This window comes from Cebus imitator, unplaced genomic scaffold (genome assembly GCF_001604975.1).
Source record: "Cebus imitator isolate Cc_AM_T3 unplaced genomic scaffold, Cebus_imitator-1.0 Scaffold45, whole genome shotgun sequence".
Classification (NCBI taxonomy): Eukaryota; Metazoa; Chordata; class Mammalia; order Primates; family Cebidae; genus Cebus; species Cebus imitator.
The window spans coordinates 13,217,571-13,237,100 of record NW_016107360.1 but is presented as its reverse complement, the minus strand read 5'-3'; the positions used below and the strand labels follow the sequence as shown (position 1 = coordinate 13,237,100).

Here is a 19,530-nt window from a genome sequence, read left to right as displayed (position 1 = left end):
TGGTACTGATGGTCTATAATTGTTTCCATACTTTTGGCCTAAACAACTGTAGGAGGGTTTGCAAAGGCCATAAGTACTCAAGGTCTTGGAGGTAATTTCTCTGTATAAACAATGCAAATATTTTATTGCTGGAGTTCAGTTGAAATTTTTAAACAGGCTTTAAATCTATCAGGATTTTCCTGTGGGTTTCTGCTTAGGAGAGTGGGGGTGGTGATGGTGACTGAGTAACATGAAAGGCCCCGTTTTCCTGCAGTGGGGGCCCAGGGCTCTTTCATCTTAGTCTGACTGCTGTCCCACTGCTGCTTGAGGATTTGGAGTGTGTAAAAGTCCTGTGCTTTTTAATTATGTTTGAGCCTTTTAAGAAGCCCGCGCCATAAAGGGAGAGACGGAAACATAGGCAGTGAAATATTTTATATCCAATTTGAGGATTCAACCGAAGGTCTCTGCTCGGGCCAAATCAGAGCCTTCAAATAGATCAAAGGTAGCATGGAGTTGAGGCCGACCTCTTTGCTGGAGGTAGAGTGGCAATACTTTATGGTAATTAATACCATGTTAGCTGCATAAAAATCGCACAAGAAAAGTTGAAAAAAGGAGGGCATATTCCTCAGATTTTCACCGTCTAAATTATTAATGTTTTTCAAAATTGTATTTCATATATGTGAATATGTACACTGATTTTTATAGTTATTGTGATATATGTTATATTGGACTTTCAGCTTTCACATTTAACATTGTGTGATAAGCATTTCCCACACTGCATCATGATTCAGTGAAACATTTTAAAGGTTTTACAATGTCATATAGAATTCTTGTACTGCTGTGCATTTACCTACTCAGTTATAGGACTTTTAGATTGTGTTTGAGTTTTTCATTATAAGACTCAATGAATATATATAATTTTTAAAAATTTCCCTGGACCTGTTTTCCTAGAATATATCCTGCAAGTTGAAATTGCTGGGACAAGAAATTTCCCATTAGTTCCACAACTTTAGCAGAATTGGGTATTATCTGAATTCTTTTTTCAAGCGGAATTGAAAATTGTTTTAGGGTTAAAGACAAGAGTTGCCTCAGTGTTGTTTTTCTTGTGATAACCATCAGTTTGACATACACACAAATTGTATTCTAGGAGGAAGGAACATTCCTCTCTGTTGACAAGTAGCTATCATATTTTTTAAAAGGAAGTTTTGCAAGTGGCATGGCAGGCATAGTTGCTTCCAATAAGAAACAAGTTTAAGGTACCTGATTCTCTGCTGCTGCTGCTGCAAAAAAAATTATACTTGCCATAGAAATCGATGTAGGAGAGGAGAACATTATGGATTAGCAATACCCAAGAGAATGCTCGGATTGCCATTGACTGCAGTGCCTGAAGTTGAAGTTAATGAAATGCAGGCTTCATGAAAATCCTAGGGTGTAGTATTCCTTAGTTCCACTAAAATGTAACCACAGTCCTCCTCCTCAACATAGCCATAAATGCAAGTAAAACTATATGTGTGTATCACTGGGTGATACAACACAAATGTCTTTGAACCAAGAGAGTCCTTTGTGCAGATTACTATGAAGAATGCAATGGTAGAGGCAAGGCTTGAGTTTATTTCAGATTGTTGTTTCTCATGGCTAACTAGAAGAAAATCTCGGAGAGATTCATGTCTCCTTTTCTGTCTTGCTGGCTTACTATACCTAGCTCAGTTTACAAGCTTCACCTCCTGAATCTTGCATTTGCTGATGGCTTGATTTCATTTCAGGTTCTGATCTACAATGGCCAACTGGACATCATTGTGCCAGCCGCTCTGACAGAGCGCTCCTTGATGGGCATGGACTGGAAAGGATCCCAGGAATACAAGGAGGCAGAAAGAAAAGTTTGGAAGATCTTTAAATCTGACAATGAAGTGGCTGGTTACATCCGGCAAGTGGGTGACTTCCATCAGGTAGGAAGATGCTTGGGGGCGGGCAGGTTGTAGGAATGGGAGAGTGGGATTGAAAATAAAGCCTGAATACCAGTGAGACATGGCTGACCTTAAGCAAAGCCATACAACAGCCAACGTGTGTCTTCTGTGGCCCTGCTTTCCACAGAGAAGAGTGGTCTGAGATCATACATACATAGGATTAAATATTAAACTAGAGAAAAAATTTAGGCGTTGTTCAAGGGGTAAGGAGACAACTCATTAAAAAGACAGTACTCAGTTCAAAGAAGCAAGTCATTAATGAGAGAATTGCAGTCTATTTGGGGAGAGAGGCTGACAAATTATAAGAGGAAGTTTCAATACAATTTCATCTGGCAAATGTATGATCATATTTTTATATTACACATGGAGCCTCAGGACAAAATCTCTCTAGCTGATACCCTAGTGCAACCTCCATTCTGGGGTCAGACGTTACTCTCCTCATCTTCCTTTCTTGCAATGTTCTCTTTAAGTTTTGGAATCATGGTTATGCTGGCTTCATAAAATAAGTTGGGAAGTATTTCCTCTTTCTATTGTTGGAAACAGTATCTTTTTAATAAGTGTTAGGAGAATTTATTGGTGAAGCCATCTGGGCATGGAGATTTCATTGAGGGAAGGGTTTTGTCATTGTTGATATACAGTAAGTGTATATCTTTATAGAATACATGTAATATTTTGATAAGTGTATTTAATGTTAATGATAAATCAGGGCATTTAGGATATCTATCACCTCAAACATGTATCATTTTGTTATATTGGGAGCATTTCAAATCTCTTCTAGCTGTTTTGAAATATGCAGTATATTGTTGTTAACTATAGTCACTCTACTGTACTATTGAACACAAGAATTCCTTCTAGCTAACTGTTTGTACCTATTAACCAATCTCTCTTCACCTTCCCACCCATCCCCACTTCCCAGCCTCTGGCAACTATCATTCTGTTCTCTGCCTCTATGAAATCAACTTTTAAGCTCCCACATATGAGTGAGAAATACAATATTTGTCTTTCCATGCCTGGCTTATTTCATTTAACCTAATGGCCTCCAGTTCCATCCATGTCACTGCATGTGATAGGATTTTGTTCTTTTTTATGGCTTAATAATATTCCATTGTGTATATATGCCATATTTTTAAATCCATTCATCTGTTGATGAATTCTTAGGGTGACTCCATGTCATGGCTGTTGTGAATAGTGCTGTAATAAACATGGGGTGCAGATATTCCTTTGATATACTGATTTATTTTCCTTTAAATACCAAGTAGAGGAGTTGCTGCAGTGTATGGTAGTTCTATTTGTAGTTTCTTGAGAAACCTCCATATTGTTTTCCATAATGGCTATACTCATTTACATTCCCACTTAACAGTCTATGAGTTTCTTTTCTCTGCATCCTCATCAGCATCTGCTACTTTTTGTCTTTTTGGTAATTGCCATTCTAACTCCAATGAGATGATACCTCTTTGTGGTTTTAATTTGCATTTCCTTGGTGATTAGTGATGCTGAGCATTTTTCCATATACCTGTCCAGCACTTGTGTGTCTCCTTTTGAGAAATGTCTATTAAGATCCTTGTCTCACTTTTTAATGGTATTATTTGTGTTTTGTGTTCTTCAGTTGCTTGAATTCCTTGTATCTTCTGGATATTAGTCTTTTGTCAGATGGATACTTGGCAGATACTTTCTCCATTCGACAGGTTGTCTCTTCACTCTTTTGTTCCTTTTGCTGTGTAGAAACTTTTTAGTTTAATGTAGACCCATTTGTCTATTTTTTTGTTTTGTTGCCTTTGCTTTTGGGGTCGTGGCCATAAAAGCTTTACCTACACCAGTGTCCTGAAGTATTTCGCCTGTTTTCTTCTAGTGGTTTTATTATTTTAGGTCTTATGTTTAAGCCTTTAATCCATTTTGAGCTTATTTTACATGTATATGGTGAGAGATAGGGGTTTAGTTTCATTGTTCTGCATGTGGATCCCAGTTTACCCAGCACCATTCATTGAAGAGGGTGTCCTTTCCCCAGTATATGTTCTTGTCAGCTTTGTCAATTATTTGGCTATAAATACATGGATTTATTTCTGGGTCTCCCATTCTGTGCCATTGGTCTATGTGCCTATTTTTATACTAAAATCTTGCTGTTTTGGTTATTATTGATTTGCAGTATATTTTGAAATCAGGTAGCGTGATGCCTCCAGCTTTGTTATTTTTGCTCAGTATTGCTTTGACTATTTGGGGTCTTTTGTGGTACATGAGAATTTTAGAACTTTTTTTCTATTTCTGTGACAAATGCCATTGGTAGTTTAATAGTTATGCATTGAATCTGTAGATTGCTTTAGTCAGTATGATCATTTTAACAATATTTTTCCAATCCATGAGCATGAGATGTCTTTCCATTTGTTTGTATCCTCTTAAATTTCTTACATCTGTGTTTTATAGTTTTCCTTGTAGAGATCTTTCACCTCCTTGATTAAATTTATTTTAAGATTGATTATTTATTTTGTAGCTATCATAAATGAGATTTCTTTCTTGATTTCTTTCTTAACTAGTTCATTATCGGTATATACAAATGCTAGTGACTTTTGTATGTTGATTTGTATCCTACAACTTTATTGAATTCATTTATGAGTTCTAAAAGGTTTTTGGTGGAGTCTTTAGGTTTTTGTATATAAAAGAGCCAAATCATGAATGAAATTCCATTCACAATTGCTACAAAGAGAATTAAATACCTTGGAATACAACTTACAAGGGATATGAAAGACCTCTTCAAGGAGAGCTACAAATCACTGCTCAAGGAAATAAGAGAGGACACAAACAAATGGAAAAAAATTCATTGCCCATGGTTAGGAAGAATCAATACTGTGAAAATGGCCATATTGCCCAAAGTAATCTATAGATTAAATGCTATCCCCAACAAGCTACCATTGACTGTCTTCACAGAATTGGAAGAAAACACCTTAGATTTCATATGGAATCACCAAAAAGCCCACATAGCCAAGACAATTCTAAGCAAAAAACAAAACAAAACAAAAAAACAAAGCTGGAAGCATCACGCTACCTGACTTCAAACTATACTGCAAGGCTAGGGCAACCAAAACAGCATGTACTGGTACCTAAACAGATCTATAGACCAATGGAACAGGACAGAGGCCTCAGAAATAATGCCACACACCTAAAACCATCTAATCATTAGCAGACCTGACAAAAACAAGCAATGGGGAAAGGATTTCCTATTTAATAAATGGTGTTGGGAAAACTGGCTAGCCATATGCAGAAAGCTGAAACTCGATCCCTTCCTTACATCTTATACAAAAATTAACTCAAGATGGATTAAAGATTTAAACATAAGACCTAAAACCATAAAAACCCTAGAAGAAAACCTAGGCAATACAATTCAGGCATGGGCAAAGGCTTTATGACTAAAATATCAAAAGCAATGACAAAAGCCAAAATAGACAAATGGGATCCAATTAAACTAAAGAGCTTCTGCACAGCAAAAGAAACTATCATCAGAGTGAACAGGCAACCTACAGAATGGGAGAAAATTTTTGCAGTCTACCCATCTGATAATGGACTAATATTCAGAATCTAAATTTACAGGAAAAAGCAACCTCATCAAAAAGCGGGCAAAGGATATAAACAGACACTTCTCAAAAGGAGACATTTATGCAGGCAACAAACATATGAGAAAAGCTCATTATCACTGGTCATTAGAGAAATGCAAATTAAAACCACATTGAGATACCATCTGACACCAGTTAGAATGGTGATCATTAAAAAGTCAGGAGACAACAAATGCTCGTGAGGATGTGGAGAAATAGGAACGTTTTTACACTGTTGGTGGGAATGTAAATTAGTTCAACTATTGTGGAAGACAGTGACAATTCCTCAAGGATCTAGAACTAAAAATGCCATTTGACCCAGCAATCCCATTACTGGGTATATATCCAAAGAATTATAAATCATTCTATTATAAAGACACATGCACATGTATGTTATTGCAGCACTGTTCACAATAGCAAAGACTTGGCACCAACCGAAATGCCCATCAATGATAGATTGGATAAAGAAAATGTGGCACATATACACCATGGAATACTATACAGCCATAAAAGAGGATGAGTTTATGTCCTTTGCAGGAAAAATGAAGCTGGAAACCGTCATTCTTAGCAAACTGTTGCAAGAACAGAAAACCCAACACTCTATGTTCTCACTCATAACTGGGAGTTAAACAATGAGAACCCATGGATACAGGGAGGGGAACATCATGTACTGGGGACTGTCGGGGGTAGGGGGGGTGGCGGGGGTGGGGTTAGGAGAGGGATAGCATTAGGAGATATACCTAATGTAGATGACAGGGTGATGGGTGCAGCCAACTATCATGGCATGTGTATGCCTATGTAACAAAACTGCATGTTCTGCACATGTACCCCACAACTTCATATACAATTTTAAAAAGGAAAACAGGAAAAGTATTTGGAAAAAAAAAAAAGAGATCATGTCATCTGCAAAGAGAACAGTTTGACTTGCTCTTTTTCAGTATGGATGCCTTTTGTTTCTTTTTCTTACTCTCTTGCTCTGGCTAGGACTTCTGGTACTATTTTGACAAAAGGTGGTGAAAGGGAACATTCTTGTCTTGTTCCAGTTCTTAGAGGAAATGCTTTTAGCTTTTCCCTATTTGGTATGATGATGTTTGTCATATATGGCCTTTATTATATTGAGGTATGTTCCTTTTATGCCTGGTTTGTTGACAGTTTTTATGAAAGGATGTTGGATTTTATCAAATGTTCTTCTTTATTGAGATGAAGTTATGGTTTTTGTCTTTTATTCTGTTGATGTGATGTATCATGTTTATTGATTTGCATATGTTGAACCATCCTTGCATTTCTGGGATAAATTCCACTTGATTATGGTGTATTATGTTTTTGATGTGTTGTTGGATTCTGTTTGCTAATATTTTGTTGAGGATTTTTACATCTATATTCATTAGGGAGATTGGCCTGTAGTTTTCTATTTGTGTATGACCTTGTCTGGTTTTGGTATTCAGATGATAGCCATGTAGAATAAATTAGAAAAAAATTCCCTCCTTTTTAATTTTGAAGAATTAATTTGAAAAGAATTTGTATTTACTCTTCCATATAAGTTTGGTAGAATTTGCAGAAAAGCCATTCAGTCTTAGACTTTCTTTTGTTGGGAGAATTTTTATTACTGATTCAATCTTATTATTCTTGATTGGTCTGTTTAAGTATTTTATATCTTCCTGGTTCAGTTTTGGTCAGCTGTATATGTCCAGAAATGTATCCATTCCCCTACGTTTTCTAGTTTGTTAGGCTAAAGTTGTCCATAATAGTCTCTAATGATCCTTTTTATTTCTGTGGTATCAGTTGTAATGTCTCCTTTTTCATTTCTGATTTTATTGATTTGGGTTTTCTCTCTTTTTTCTTGATTAGTCTAACCTAGTCTACTTTATTGATTTTATTTATCTTTTTTAAAAACAGGCTTTTTGTTTCATTGATCCATTGTACTTCTTTTTAAGTTCTATTCCATTTAGTTCTGCTCTGATTTTTATTATTTCTTTTGTTATAATTTTGGATTTAGAACAAAAGAAATTAGGTTTGGTTTGTTCTTGCTTTTCTAGTTTTCTAAAGATGCATCTTTAGGTGTATATATAATTTCTTTCTACTGTTTTGATGGAGGTGTTTATTACTATAAACTTCCATCTTAGCACTACTTTTGCTGTATCCTATAGGTTTTGGTATTTTGCATTTCTATTTTCATTTGTTTAAAGAAATTTTTAAATTTTCTTCTTCATTTCTTGATTGATTCCATGGTCATTCAGGAGTATGTTTTTAATTTTCATGTATTTGTACAGTTTCCAAAGTTTTCCTTGGTATTGATTTCTAGTTTAATTCCATTGTAGTCTTAGAAGGTACTTGATATGATTCTGATTATTTTACATTTGTTGAGACTTGTTTAATGGCATAACAAATGATCTGTCCTGGAGATGGCTTCATGTGCTGATGAGAAAAAAATGCTTTATGCAGCTGTTGGATGATATGTTCTGTAAATGTCTATTTTGTCTAAAGTGCAGTTTAAATCTGATGTTTTCTGCTTATTTTTCTGTATAGGTGATGGCCAGTTTTGAGACTGTTTGTTGAAGTCCTCAACTATTATTGTATCGGGGCCTATCTGTCCCTTTAGATTTAATAATATTTGTTTTATATATTTGGGTGCTCCAGTGTTGGCTGCATATATTTAATATAATTGGAATGGTTATATCCATTTGCTAAACTGACAACTTTTTCTCTTTTTACAATTTTTATATTGAAATCTATTTTATCTGATATAAGTATGGCTACTCCTCACTTTTGGTTTCTGTTTACATGGAGTATCATTTTTTATTCCTTTATTTCAGTCTCTGTGTGTCTTTGCAGCTGATATGAGTTTCCTGTAGGTAGCTGATATGGTTTGGATATTTGTCCCTTCCAAGTCTCGTGATGAAATGTGACTTCCAGTATTGGGGATGGGGCCTGGTGGGAGGTGATTAGATGATGGGGAAGATTCCTCATGAATGGCTTTGCATCGGCCCCTTGGTGATAAGTGAGTTTTCACTCAGTTAGTTCATGTGAGACCTGATTATTTAACAGTGTCTGGGACTTCTTCCTCTCTCTCTTGTTTCTGCTCTTGTCATGTGAAACGTGCTTCCGCTTTGCCTTCTACCATAATTGTAAGCCTCCTGAAGCCCTCATCAGAATCTGAGGAAATGTTGGTGCCATGCTTGTATAGCCTACAGAATTGTGAGCTAATTAAACCTCTTTATAAATTGCCTAACTTTAGGTATGTTTTTATTGAGATGAAGGAATGGCCTAACACAGTAGCATATAGTTAGATCATGTTTGTTTTTTTCAATCCATTCAGCCAGTTTGTGTATTTTAAGTGGAGAATTTAATCCATTTGCATTCATGTTTATTATTGATTGATGAGAACTTATTTCTGCCATTTTGTTCATTGTTTCCTGGTTGTTTTGTATATCCTTTATTCCCCTCTTCTTCTCTTATTACTTATCATTGTAGTTTAACAGTTTTCTATAGTGGTAACATTTGAATCTTTTCTCATTCTCATTTGTGAGAAGCCAGTGAGTTTATATGTTCATGTTTTCTTGAAAGCTTGTTTGAAGGTTCTAGCAGGGGGAGCACAGCTACTCATATACCGTTGGCCGAAGACCAGTCCTCCTCTATCAGGGATGGGCGTCCTCTTCGACCAAGTGCGCAGATTCAGGAAGGACGCACGTGGAGCAGTGAGGGAGGAAGGGGACACCCGCCTAGCCAGCCAGATCAGCTGAATCCACTCTGGCGATCAATGGGGTGACAGGTGTTGCAGCCAGATCGCCCTCACATCCATTTTCATGTTTTCTTGATGTTAGGTATCGTCCTTTCACTTTCAGACATAGGACTCCCTTAAACATTTCTTGTAGGGTCAGTCCAACTGGGAATGAATTTCCTCACTTTTTGTTTGTCTGGCAAAGACTTTCTTTGTCCTTTTTTGAAGGATGGCTTTTCTAGGTATAGTAATCGTGGTTGTCAGCTTTGTTCTTTCAGCACTTGGAATCTATCATTCAGTGCTTTGTATGTATCTTCTCATTTTCTCCTGCCCTATAAGTTTCTGATGAGAAAACTGTTTATCTGATGGGGCTTTCCTTATATGTACCTTGACAATTTTCTCTTGCTGATTTTGGAATTCTTTCTTTGTCTTTGACTTTTGACAGTCTAACTGTAATATGCCTTGGAGAAGACGTTTTTGGATTGAATCCATTTAGAGATTTTTGAGCTTCCTATTCTGGATGCCTATATCTCTTGCAAGACATGGGAAGTTTTGGGCTATAATGTCACTAAGTAAGCTTTCTATGCCTTTGCTTGTCTCTTATTCTCCTGAAACACCCAAAATGTGAGTGTTTGGTTGCCTGCTTTATGGTGTTCCATATGTCATGTAGGCTTTCTTCTTTATTAATCTTTGTGTATATATATATATATGTACTATTTTTGTCTGAGTTACTTCAAAAGACTTTTCTTCTAGTTCAAAAAGTATTTATTCTGCCTGATCTAGTCTAGTATTGAAGCTCTTGATTATATTTTTTTGTTTCATTCGTTGAATACTTCAGTTACAGAATTTGATTCTTTTTTATGATATATCTTTCATGAATTTCTCATTCTGATTATGAACTGTTTTTCTGATTTCTTTATATTATTTATCTATGTTACCTTGTATCTCACTGAGCTTCTTTAATAACACCATTTTGAAATCTTTTCCAGAAACGTCCTAGATTTTTCACTGAAATCTTTTGCTAGAGAGTTATTGTTTCTTTACACATGTCACATTTCCTTGCTTTTTCATGTTTGTGTGTTTTTACAATGATAACTGTGAATCTGGTGTAACAGTCCCTTCTGATTTTTTGAACTGACTCTTGTAGAAAAGATGTTTTCCTACAGTTGTATCTACAGCGTTGGTTGTATAGTGCACTTTGGTTTTGATTTTTGGTGGACACAGTAATGTAGTCTTCAGATGACTTCTTCAGCTATAATCAGTGTTAGCAGTATCTTTGAGTTCCTCTGTGGGTTAGGCTGTGGTTGTTAGTGGATGCTGTAGTGAGGCTTTGTTATAGATTGGGACATGAGGTAGGCCAGTTATTTGGCATTAGTGATTGCAGCAACAGAGTGAGCATGCTGTTCCTTGGGTTACCAGTTGGCTTCTATGGGGTAGAAGCAGGTCTGAGTGGGCTGATCCTTGGGCCTTCATATTATTTGGCTGTGTCCCCACCCAAATCTCATCCTGAATTGTAGCTACCATAATCTCCACATGTCATGGGAGGGACGCCATGGGTGGTAATTGAATCATGGGGGCAGGTCCTTCCCATGCTGTTCTCGTGATAGTGAATAAGTCTCATGAGATCTGATGGTTTTATAAAGAGGAGTTCCTCTACACAAGGTCTCTTGCCTGCTTCCATGTAAGATGGGCCTTTGCTTCTTCTTTGCTTTCCACCATGATTGTGAGGCCCCCCCAGCCATGTGGAACTGTGAGTCCATTAAACCTCTTTCCTTTATAAATTATCCAGTCTCGGGTGTGTCTTTAATAGCACCATGATAATACACCAATACAGGCCTCTAGGTGGCTTGCTGAAGTGCTGGCAGTGGCAGTAGTGGGCCAGGCTGGCAAGTGGATTGCTGAGCTCCTGGGCAGTGTGTGTGGCATCAGCAATGGTGATAGCAGCAGTGGGCACTAGCATTGATGGCAGCAAACTGGGTGGGCCAGTCCCCTAGCCCCAAGGTTGGGCATATGCAGGTGAGTGCTGGTGGAGGTGATGGCAGCAGGCCATCCTCAGGTCCCTGGACATCCTCATGTCCCTGGAAGGGATGCACGGGCTCCAGCATTGGTGGGCGAGGTATATTGATCTCTAGACCTCTGGACAATGCACATATGCACTGGCAGGCTGTGGAGGCCTGTTTTTAGCACCCCCTGGTGTGGATGGGCAGGGCAGGCCTATTCCCAGGCCTCTGGACAGTGCCCACAGGCAGTGGTGAGGGTGGTGCCAGGTGAGCTGGAGCTGTCCTTGGGCCCCTCAGTGGTGTGTGCATACAAAGGCAGTGTCAGGCAGGGTTGATCAATTTCCAGGCTCCCAGACAACATGCACAGGCACTGGCAACCTGTGTGGACCCATATTCAGTTCCATGGAAGGTATGTATGCATGCCAATGGCAGTGGATGGGGTAGATCAATCCCCAGACATGGTGTATGGGCACAGGCAAAGGCAGTGCTTGATGAGGCAGGCCTGTGCTCAGGCCCCTAGATGGCACATAGGAGTGGTACCTGTGGCAGTGTGTGGATTGGCTCAATCCTCAGGCCTTCGAATGGCAAACTAGGATGCCAGTGGTAGTAGCAATGGGTGTCTTTAGGTACTCTGATGGTGCATGTGGGTACCAGTGGCAGTGGGGGTGGAAGATTGATCTCCTGGTTCCCAGTTGATGTGTGTGGGAACTGGTGGTGGTGGCAGGCAGACAGACCTGTTTTTAGACTTCCTAATGGTATGTGTAAGCACCAGCTGTGGCAGGCAGACCAGGATGATCTCCAGGACCTTGGATGGTGCCCTTGGGCCAAGAGACAGGCTGGATGGGCCTGTCCTCAGGTCCTGGGACGTTGCCTGGATTAGCCAGTTCCCAGGCCCCCTTAAGATATGTGCAGCTGTGCAGCAGCCCTGCTGCTGGGGGGTAAGGATTTGATGTCAGTGGCAACAGCCCCAGGCAGGCAGCTCTCAAGCTCTAGAGAGTGCATGCTTTGGCTCCCTTCATCCCTAGGGCAGCCTCCCCAGTGTGCTGCACTATCCATTTCTTGGGGCATAAGACATTGCATGAGGTAAAGTTCTGGGGACCCATTTGCACTGCTGGCTCCAGCCATCATTGTGATGCTATAACCCTTTGGGTAGATGGAGGGGGGTGTCTACAGGGGTTCATGGATGTAGATATGTAGGGGATATTGAGCCCCAAGGTATGATGTAGTCTGGTGGGGGCTGAGCTCTCAGATAGCAGCATGCTGTAGCTGCTTGAATCTCAGAGGATATGTGGGACCCAGTGTGAACTCCCTCTGCAGAATAAGTTCATTACATGAACTCCAGGCATCTCTTTATACTAGTATCAGAGCTTGTGAGGGCTGAGGGGCTCTTCTGTGGATACAGTTGTAGGAGTCTGTGGTGGAAATATGGACTGCCAACTGTTGGGGATCTCTCACTTACCTTTTCTACACACTGGGAAGAGTTTTCCCTGGCTCTGAATTGATCTTGGCTGGGTCAGCTGCTTCACTTCCCTTTCCTTCTATGCCTCAGAAGTTCCCACTTTGCTGCTGAGTTCCACTGTTTTCTCTAGATGTTATATATGACATCTAGTTATCTGCTTGCCATTCTGGACCTTCTTTTTGGAGAAGGTGAGAGCCAGGTGCCCCAGGCAGCCATCTTGAAGCACCTCCAAGAGAAGGTTTGCAATTGTAGATTCAATTTCTAAAATAGGTATGGGATTAATTATCTTTTCTATTTCTTCATCTGTCAGTTTTCATAGGTTGTAATTTTTTTCAGGAATTAATCTATTTAATACAAAATTTCAGATTCATTGACATAATGTTGCTTTTATAACATCATCTTTGTATGTTTGTTTTTTGAGACGGAGTCCCACTCTGTCTGCCTTGGCTGGAGTGCAGTGGCATGATCTGGGCTCACTGCAACCTCCACCTTCTAGGTTCAAGTGATTCTCATATCTCAGCCTCCCAAGTAGCTGGGACTACAGGAGTGCGCCAAAACGCCTGGCTATTTTTTTGTATTTTTTAGTCGAGACAGGGTTATGCCTTGTTGGCCAGGCTGTTCTTGAACTCCTGACTTCAAGTAATCTGCCTGCCTTGGCATCCCAGAGTGCTGGGATTACAGGCATGAGCCACCACACCCAGCCTGTCACATCATCTTAATATCACTTGATGTTTCTTAAGATCTCTGGTATTTTTAGTAATTAGTGCCTCTCTTGCCTAAGGTTTAACAGTTTTATTCTTCTCAAAGAACCAATTTTTATCTTTGTTGATTTTCTCTAATATACTTTTGCTTTCTGTTTTATTAATTTGTTGCTTTATCTTTATTATCTTCCTGCTGTTCTTTTCGTTGTGTGTGATTTACTATTCTTTTTTTAAAAACAACATGAATTTTTAGACTTTAATATATGCATCCAATGGGAGAAATAAATTCCTGTTGTTTAAGCCATCCAGTTTGGTATCCTCATAGGACTGTTGAGAGGGTTTGGATACATTAATAAGCTTAGAGCAATTTCTGGCTCACAGTAAATTTTGCTATTTTTGTTTTTATTATTACCCTGGATTGCTTGCAAGAGTACATATAACAAAGAGAAAATTATAAATAGTAATAGTCAAAAATCTAGGAAAATAGGTTTATTGAAAATCAACCTATAAGAGAAAGTTGGAATATTAATATTCAGCCATTAAGGGCATATTTGAATGTTGAGCTACTAGGGAGTGATGGACATGTCCCCTCCTCCCATCTGCTACACTACTTTGTGATGAAAATCTCACCGGGCATACACAGGATCTCCTCAAGACTCTTTGATGGCTGTCTCCACCACCTGTTATTTTATACCCCCTGGACCAGCCACGTGAAATGCTCCCATGCCTGGCATTCCACATGTGTCCTGCTTGGCTCTTTGCATAAAATGTCCAGCTTGGGAGGCCAGATTGCTGCTTCAGGGCGACATGTCCCACAGAGGTGGGAAAAGGAATTGGCCGCCAGTCAGAAACTGGTGGCAAATATCACACTAAACCCGCTGACTCTTCTTGTGAATGTGAAACACATTTAGAGATGAAATGGTACTTCTCTGGCTGCCAAAAAACAAGTAACAAAAGAAGCAAGGCCCACATATGTTTGTGATAGGGAGTGTTTCACGACGCAGCAAGGGATCTGCATTTTGTATAGGTGATTTTAAACTGTTGGCAGAGATCCTTCCCGCTTAGTGCCCCAGCATTGGTTTGGACTGGTTTGTGGAGATGAGGGTTAGGAGGAGGGAAAAGTGCTCCTGTGTGAACAAAGGCATTCTCTGTGAGGCTTGGATCTAAGAATACTGTCCAAATGTCAAGTGTCTGATAATAAAGAAAATGGACCTTAGCCATGGATTTGCATTAGACACACAAAACAGGAGCATAATCATGTGTCTGCCAAAAAGGCAACCTCATTCTCAGCCAAACACTATAGCTCTTAATTAAAAAAACTGAAACCAAAGACTCGTCCCTGGATGGTTACCTAAAATGCCCACATAAAGGAATGACAGCTCTCCTAGGGGAGTAGCAGGATACCGAGAGAGGGGGCAATTTTCCCCATGTATTCATATCAAGCCATGCCCACAGAAATCAAATGCAGCTCCTTCCAGCCTTCTGAGATCCAATGAAGAGTGACAGCTTCTGGTTCCTCCTTGTTGGTTCTGACCTAGAAGGTAACAAGTCTTTAGTATTGGTGCTATTTTAAGGATCAGACACTGCCCTGTTATGTAATCTGAGAAGAAGACTTTCTGAGCTTCTGTAAAATTTGGAAGTTGTCTGTAAATGCACGATTTGGACTACCTTATTTCTAAGATATCATCTAACAAAAATTTGAAATAGCTACATCTTATGAATACCCAGAGGGGCTCAGTTAGCAAGCAATGAAAAATAGTATTGTGAGCTTCAGGAAATGCTCTTACACTTACATAGATGTGTGTGTGTGTGTGTGTGTGTATGTGTATGTGCATATAATTGTGTATATATGTGTGTACATATATATGTACACGTATATATGTACATGTGTACATATGTACATGTATATGTGTACATATATATGTACGTGTGTGTACACATATATATATATGTACATACACACAGACCTATCTCTTTCCACCAATGTGGAGAGAAATATACACAAAATGTCAGTCTCAGGCTACATGACAACCAAAGTCGTGGGTAGCCTCTGCACTGGCATTGACCATGAACCCTTACTAGTGTTATCTCTGGGTCCCAGAAGTTGAGTCCTCTTTCTCCTTGTCTGTTGACAACCCATGGCCATCACTCTCAAGGCCACCCTTTTGGGATCTTTCTCCAAATATTAAAGTTGCTGTTCATTATCTGAGTTGATGTTGTCACTGCATTAGAAATGTAGGACATTTTGTTCTTACATGCCAGCCCTAAGGAAGTTTTTACTCCACATTTAGAAATATAAAATTTTGGTGGGGTGCGGTGGCTCATGCCTGTAATCTCAGCACTTTGGGAGGCTAAGGCAGGTGGATCACTTGAGGCCAGGAGTTCAAGACCAACATGGTCAACGTGGTGAAACCTTATCTCTACTAAAAATACAAAAATTAGCTGGGCACGGTGGTGCACTCCTGTGATCCCAACTACTCAGGAGTCAGAGGCATGAGAATCGCTTGAACCCTAGAAGTGGAGGTTGCAGTGAGCTGAGATCGTGCCACAGCACTCCAGATTAAGTGACAGAGGAAGACCCTGTCTCAAAAAAAATAAAAATAAAAATTGTAATCAGAATAACAGCCATACCGACAAATTTCTTTAAGAATTTTTTTTAGAATAAATGTCATTAAGCTGAATGTCCCGAAGAAAACACTTGTGTTTTTTCCATCATTATTTTATTGAAAACATCTTTATTGACACAAATAATTTTTCATATAAACTTTGAAAAAATGTTGAGTCATTGAGCAGTTTTCATTTTTACCAAATCTTACAGGGTGTAGCTTCTGTAATCATGAGTTTTGCGTGATCTCCAACAACCTGATTTTCCTGACTGCAGTTTGAGCCGTTATTATTTTTATTTTATGTTTTCACTATCAATATCAATTCCTTTTTCTTCAAAAACTGCAATATGCATTATCTCAGCTAGGTTGTATTTAATAGCTGGAATAAATTTTAGGTCTCATTTTCCAGGGAAAGGAAACTGAAACCCAGAGGTTAAGTGACTTCCCTAAAGTATCCTACCCATTTCATGTCTGAGCTGAGGTTAGAATCTTGGCTTCCAGCCCAGAGTTTCTCTACTTCACAAGCCTATCCACTACTGGAATAATGGAATCACAGCGGTATGCTGGTACAGTTAAAATTGGAGCCCATACGCATCCCTGCCATAATTAAAGCAGGGCTGAGAAATAATGTATTTCACATCTAGTGTTAGCTCTGAAACTACCCAAGGTGACCACCTCCTATAGACAGAAGATTGGGTTTTTTGTTTTGTTTTGTTTTTTGGGATGGAGTCTTGCTCTGTGGCCCAGGCTGGAATGTAGTGGCGTGATCTCAGCTCACTGCAATGTCTACCTCCTGGGTTCAAGCAATTCTCCTGTCTCGGCCTCCTGAGTAGCTGGGATTACAGGCATGCACCATCATGACTGGCTGATTTTTGTATTTTTAGTAGAGATGGGGTTTCACCATGTTGGCCAGGCTGTCTTGAGCTTCTGACCTCAGGTGATCCACCCACCTCGGCCTCCCAAATTGCTGGGATTACAAGCGTGAGCCACGTGCCCAGCCAACTGGGTTTTTAAAGAAAGGAACTAAGGCTTGGTGGTGAGGCCAGGTTCACATAATGTTAAGACTCTAGAAATAGGAAGTCATATAAGGAGCTTTATTGGAAGAAGACTCTCCATCTATTTCATATGTCCACCTTCTTGATACTGGTTTGGAAGTCTTGAAATAGAGGTCTGGGGGAATAGGCTTTGGAGTGTTGAAGCTGTGAGGACTGATTCCCTGTTTGAGAGATGGTATTTACTGTGTGTCCACAGTACCAACTTAAAGGCGGAGTATCCACAGGGAGATCACCACATGCTAGTGTCCCTGGCACTTCCTCAGTGGCTCTAGTAATCATCCTCAGCCCCCTAAAGCACAAGCCCTGCACCAAGGCTTGCACCTTGACCTTGACCTGGGTTTGGTATACGGAGCCCTCAGCCACACTCTGCTCAGGGGCGTCTCCCAAAATGTTCTGGTTTCCAACAGGAATCAGATGTCTGCTAGAGGTTATATCTAGGGAAACCAAAGCGAAGGAGCACGCCACCCCAAAGCTTGACTGTTCTGGAAAACCCTCACCAATTAGAGGGGCTTCATGACATGAGGGAAAGGTGGAGTTAGACAAACCTGGTTTAAACTTTGATTTTGCCACTTGCTAGCTGAGGGCTGGTTACTGGTCCTGGAAACTCTTGTGTTTTGTTTGGTTTTGTTTTGAGATGGAGTCTCACTGTATCACCCAGGCTGGAGTGCAGTGGTGTTATCTCGGCTCACTGTAACCTCAGCCTCCCAGGTTCAAGTGATTCTTCTGCCTCAGCCTCCTGAGTAGCTGGAATTATAGGTGCCCGCTACCACACCGGGCTATTTTTGTGTTTTTAGTAGAGATAGGGTTTCACCATTTTGGCCAGGCTAGTCTCAAACTCCTGACCTCAGGCAATCCACCCGCCTTCAACTCCCAAAGTGCTGGTATTACAGGTGTGAGCCACTGAACCCAGCCAGTCCTAGAAACCCTTGAGTGAGGACAGCTGCTTCACAGGGGTGATGGGAAGGTCAAAAGAGATGGTAAGGATGGTGACCAATGATTTGGCGTCTGTGAGCCCTCAGGCCATGGTCTACCACACACTTTTTTAATCTATGATTTTACGGAATCCGAGTAGCTATCCTAAAAACTGCCATGGTGTTTACTAACTCCTAACTGAGGAAACAGAAGCTTCGCCTGAGGAACTTGCTTAAGGCTTCTAACAGTAATAGTATCTGAGATTTGAACATCCAAATTTCAATCTTTCAACCACCCCACAGTGTCTGTAAGTACCTGTGAGGGGAGTGGAGTGGGGAGGGATGAGCCGCGGCTGGATCTAGGCTCCCTGCCCCTGTATTAGTCTGTTCTCTCGCTGCTATAAGGAAATACCTGAGACAGGGTAGTTTCTAAGAAAATTAATAAGAATAAAATTACTAAAATAAGAGGTTTAATTGGTTCACAGTTCTGCAGGCCGTACAGGAAACATGGCTGCATCTCCTTCTGAAGAGGCCTCAGGGAGTTTTACTTATGGCAGAGGGCAAAGCTGGCGCGGATGAGAGATGCCACACATGTTTAAACAACCAGATCTCATGAGAACTCACTATTGCCAGGACAGCACCAAGGGAATGTTGCTAAACCATTCGTGAGAAATCTGCCCCATGATCCAGTCACCTCCCACCAAGCCCCACCTCCAACATTGGGGGTTACCGTTAGACATGAGATTTGGGTGGGGACACAGATCCAAACCATATCACTGCCTTTGGGGCATGTGGTAGTGGTGGCAAGGGCGTGGTGTGGCAATGGTGGACAGCGTATTTGGCAGCACATCCTAACCACCGTAGAATACTTTGTTCCCTAAAAAAAAAAAGAGGACTTCTTAGAAGGAGATGGATGAGGTATGGTTTGTCTGCAGAAAGCAGTAAGAACCAAAGCTTCCTAATTGTGCTTTTCTAAAACTCAAATTAACTTGAGTTTGTTTCATGAGTACATACCACTAGAATATGGAGGAAAGAATGACCGTAGTCCTTCAAGTGGAGTGGATGATCAGGCTAGGATTTGAACGTTTTCATGGACAGTCTACAGAGGAAATGATAGAGAGCTAGCCACCTGCGTTTCTTGGAATTACTGCTGACAATTCATTTTTTGTGTGTTTTATTAAGAATTTTAAACAGCTTAGGAAGCATTGTGAACTGTTTCTGAAGGAATAGTTCCAGAAAGGTCTTCAGCAAGTCCTTGATAACATTGCCATGATCAGAGGAAGCAACAAGCCACAAATGTCACTTTTGCATTTGACTAGATGAGAGGGAATGAAGTTTTCAAAAACGTATTGAATGGAGGAAAATAATTGTTACAGGCTTAAGGCAATGATAACCAAATACAGTTAATTCCCTGGAAAAATGTTTTGGCCTTGGCTGGGCGTGGTGGCTCACATCTGTAATCTCCACACTTTGGGAGGCTAAGGGGGGAGGATCACTTGAGCCCAGGAGCTCAAGACCAGCCTGGGTTGGCAACATAGTGAGACCCTGTCCCTACA

At 40.2% G+C, this 19,530-nt stretch overlaps 1 protein-coding gene across 1 annotated transcript in view; it reads left to right on the top strand.

The window, feature by feature from the left end:
• Nucleotides 1–19,530, top strand: part of CPVL (carboxypeptidase vitellogenic like) — a 152,726-nt gene that overhangs the window by 114,672 nt on the left and 18,524 nt on the right. The window contains exon 12 of the mRNA XM_017527074.2: nucleotides 1,743–1,925. Within this exon, the coding sequence (XP_017382563.1) occupies nucleotides 1,743–1,925 (183 nt within the window). The remainder of the gene's footprint in view (nucleotides 1–1,742; nucleotides 1,926–19,530) is intronic.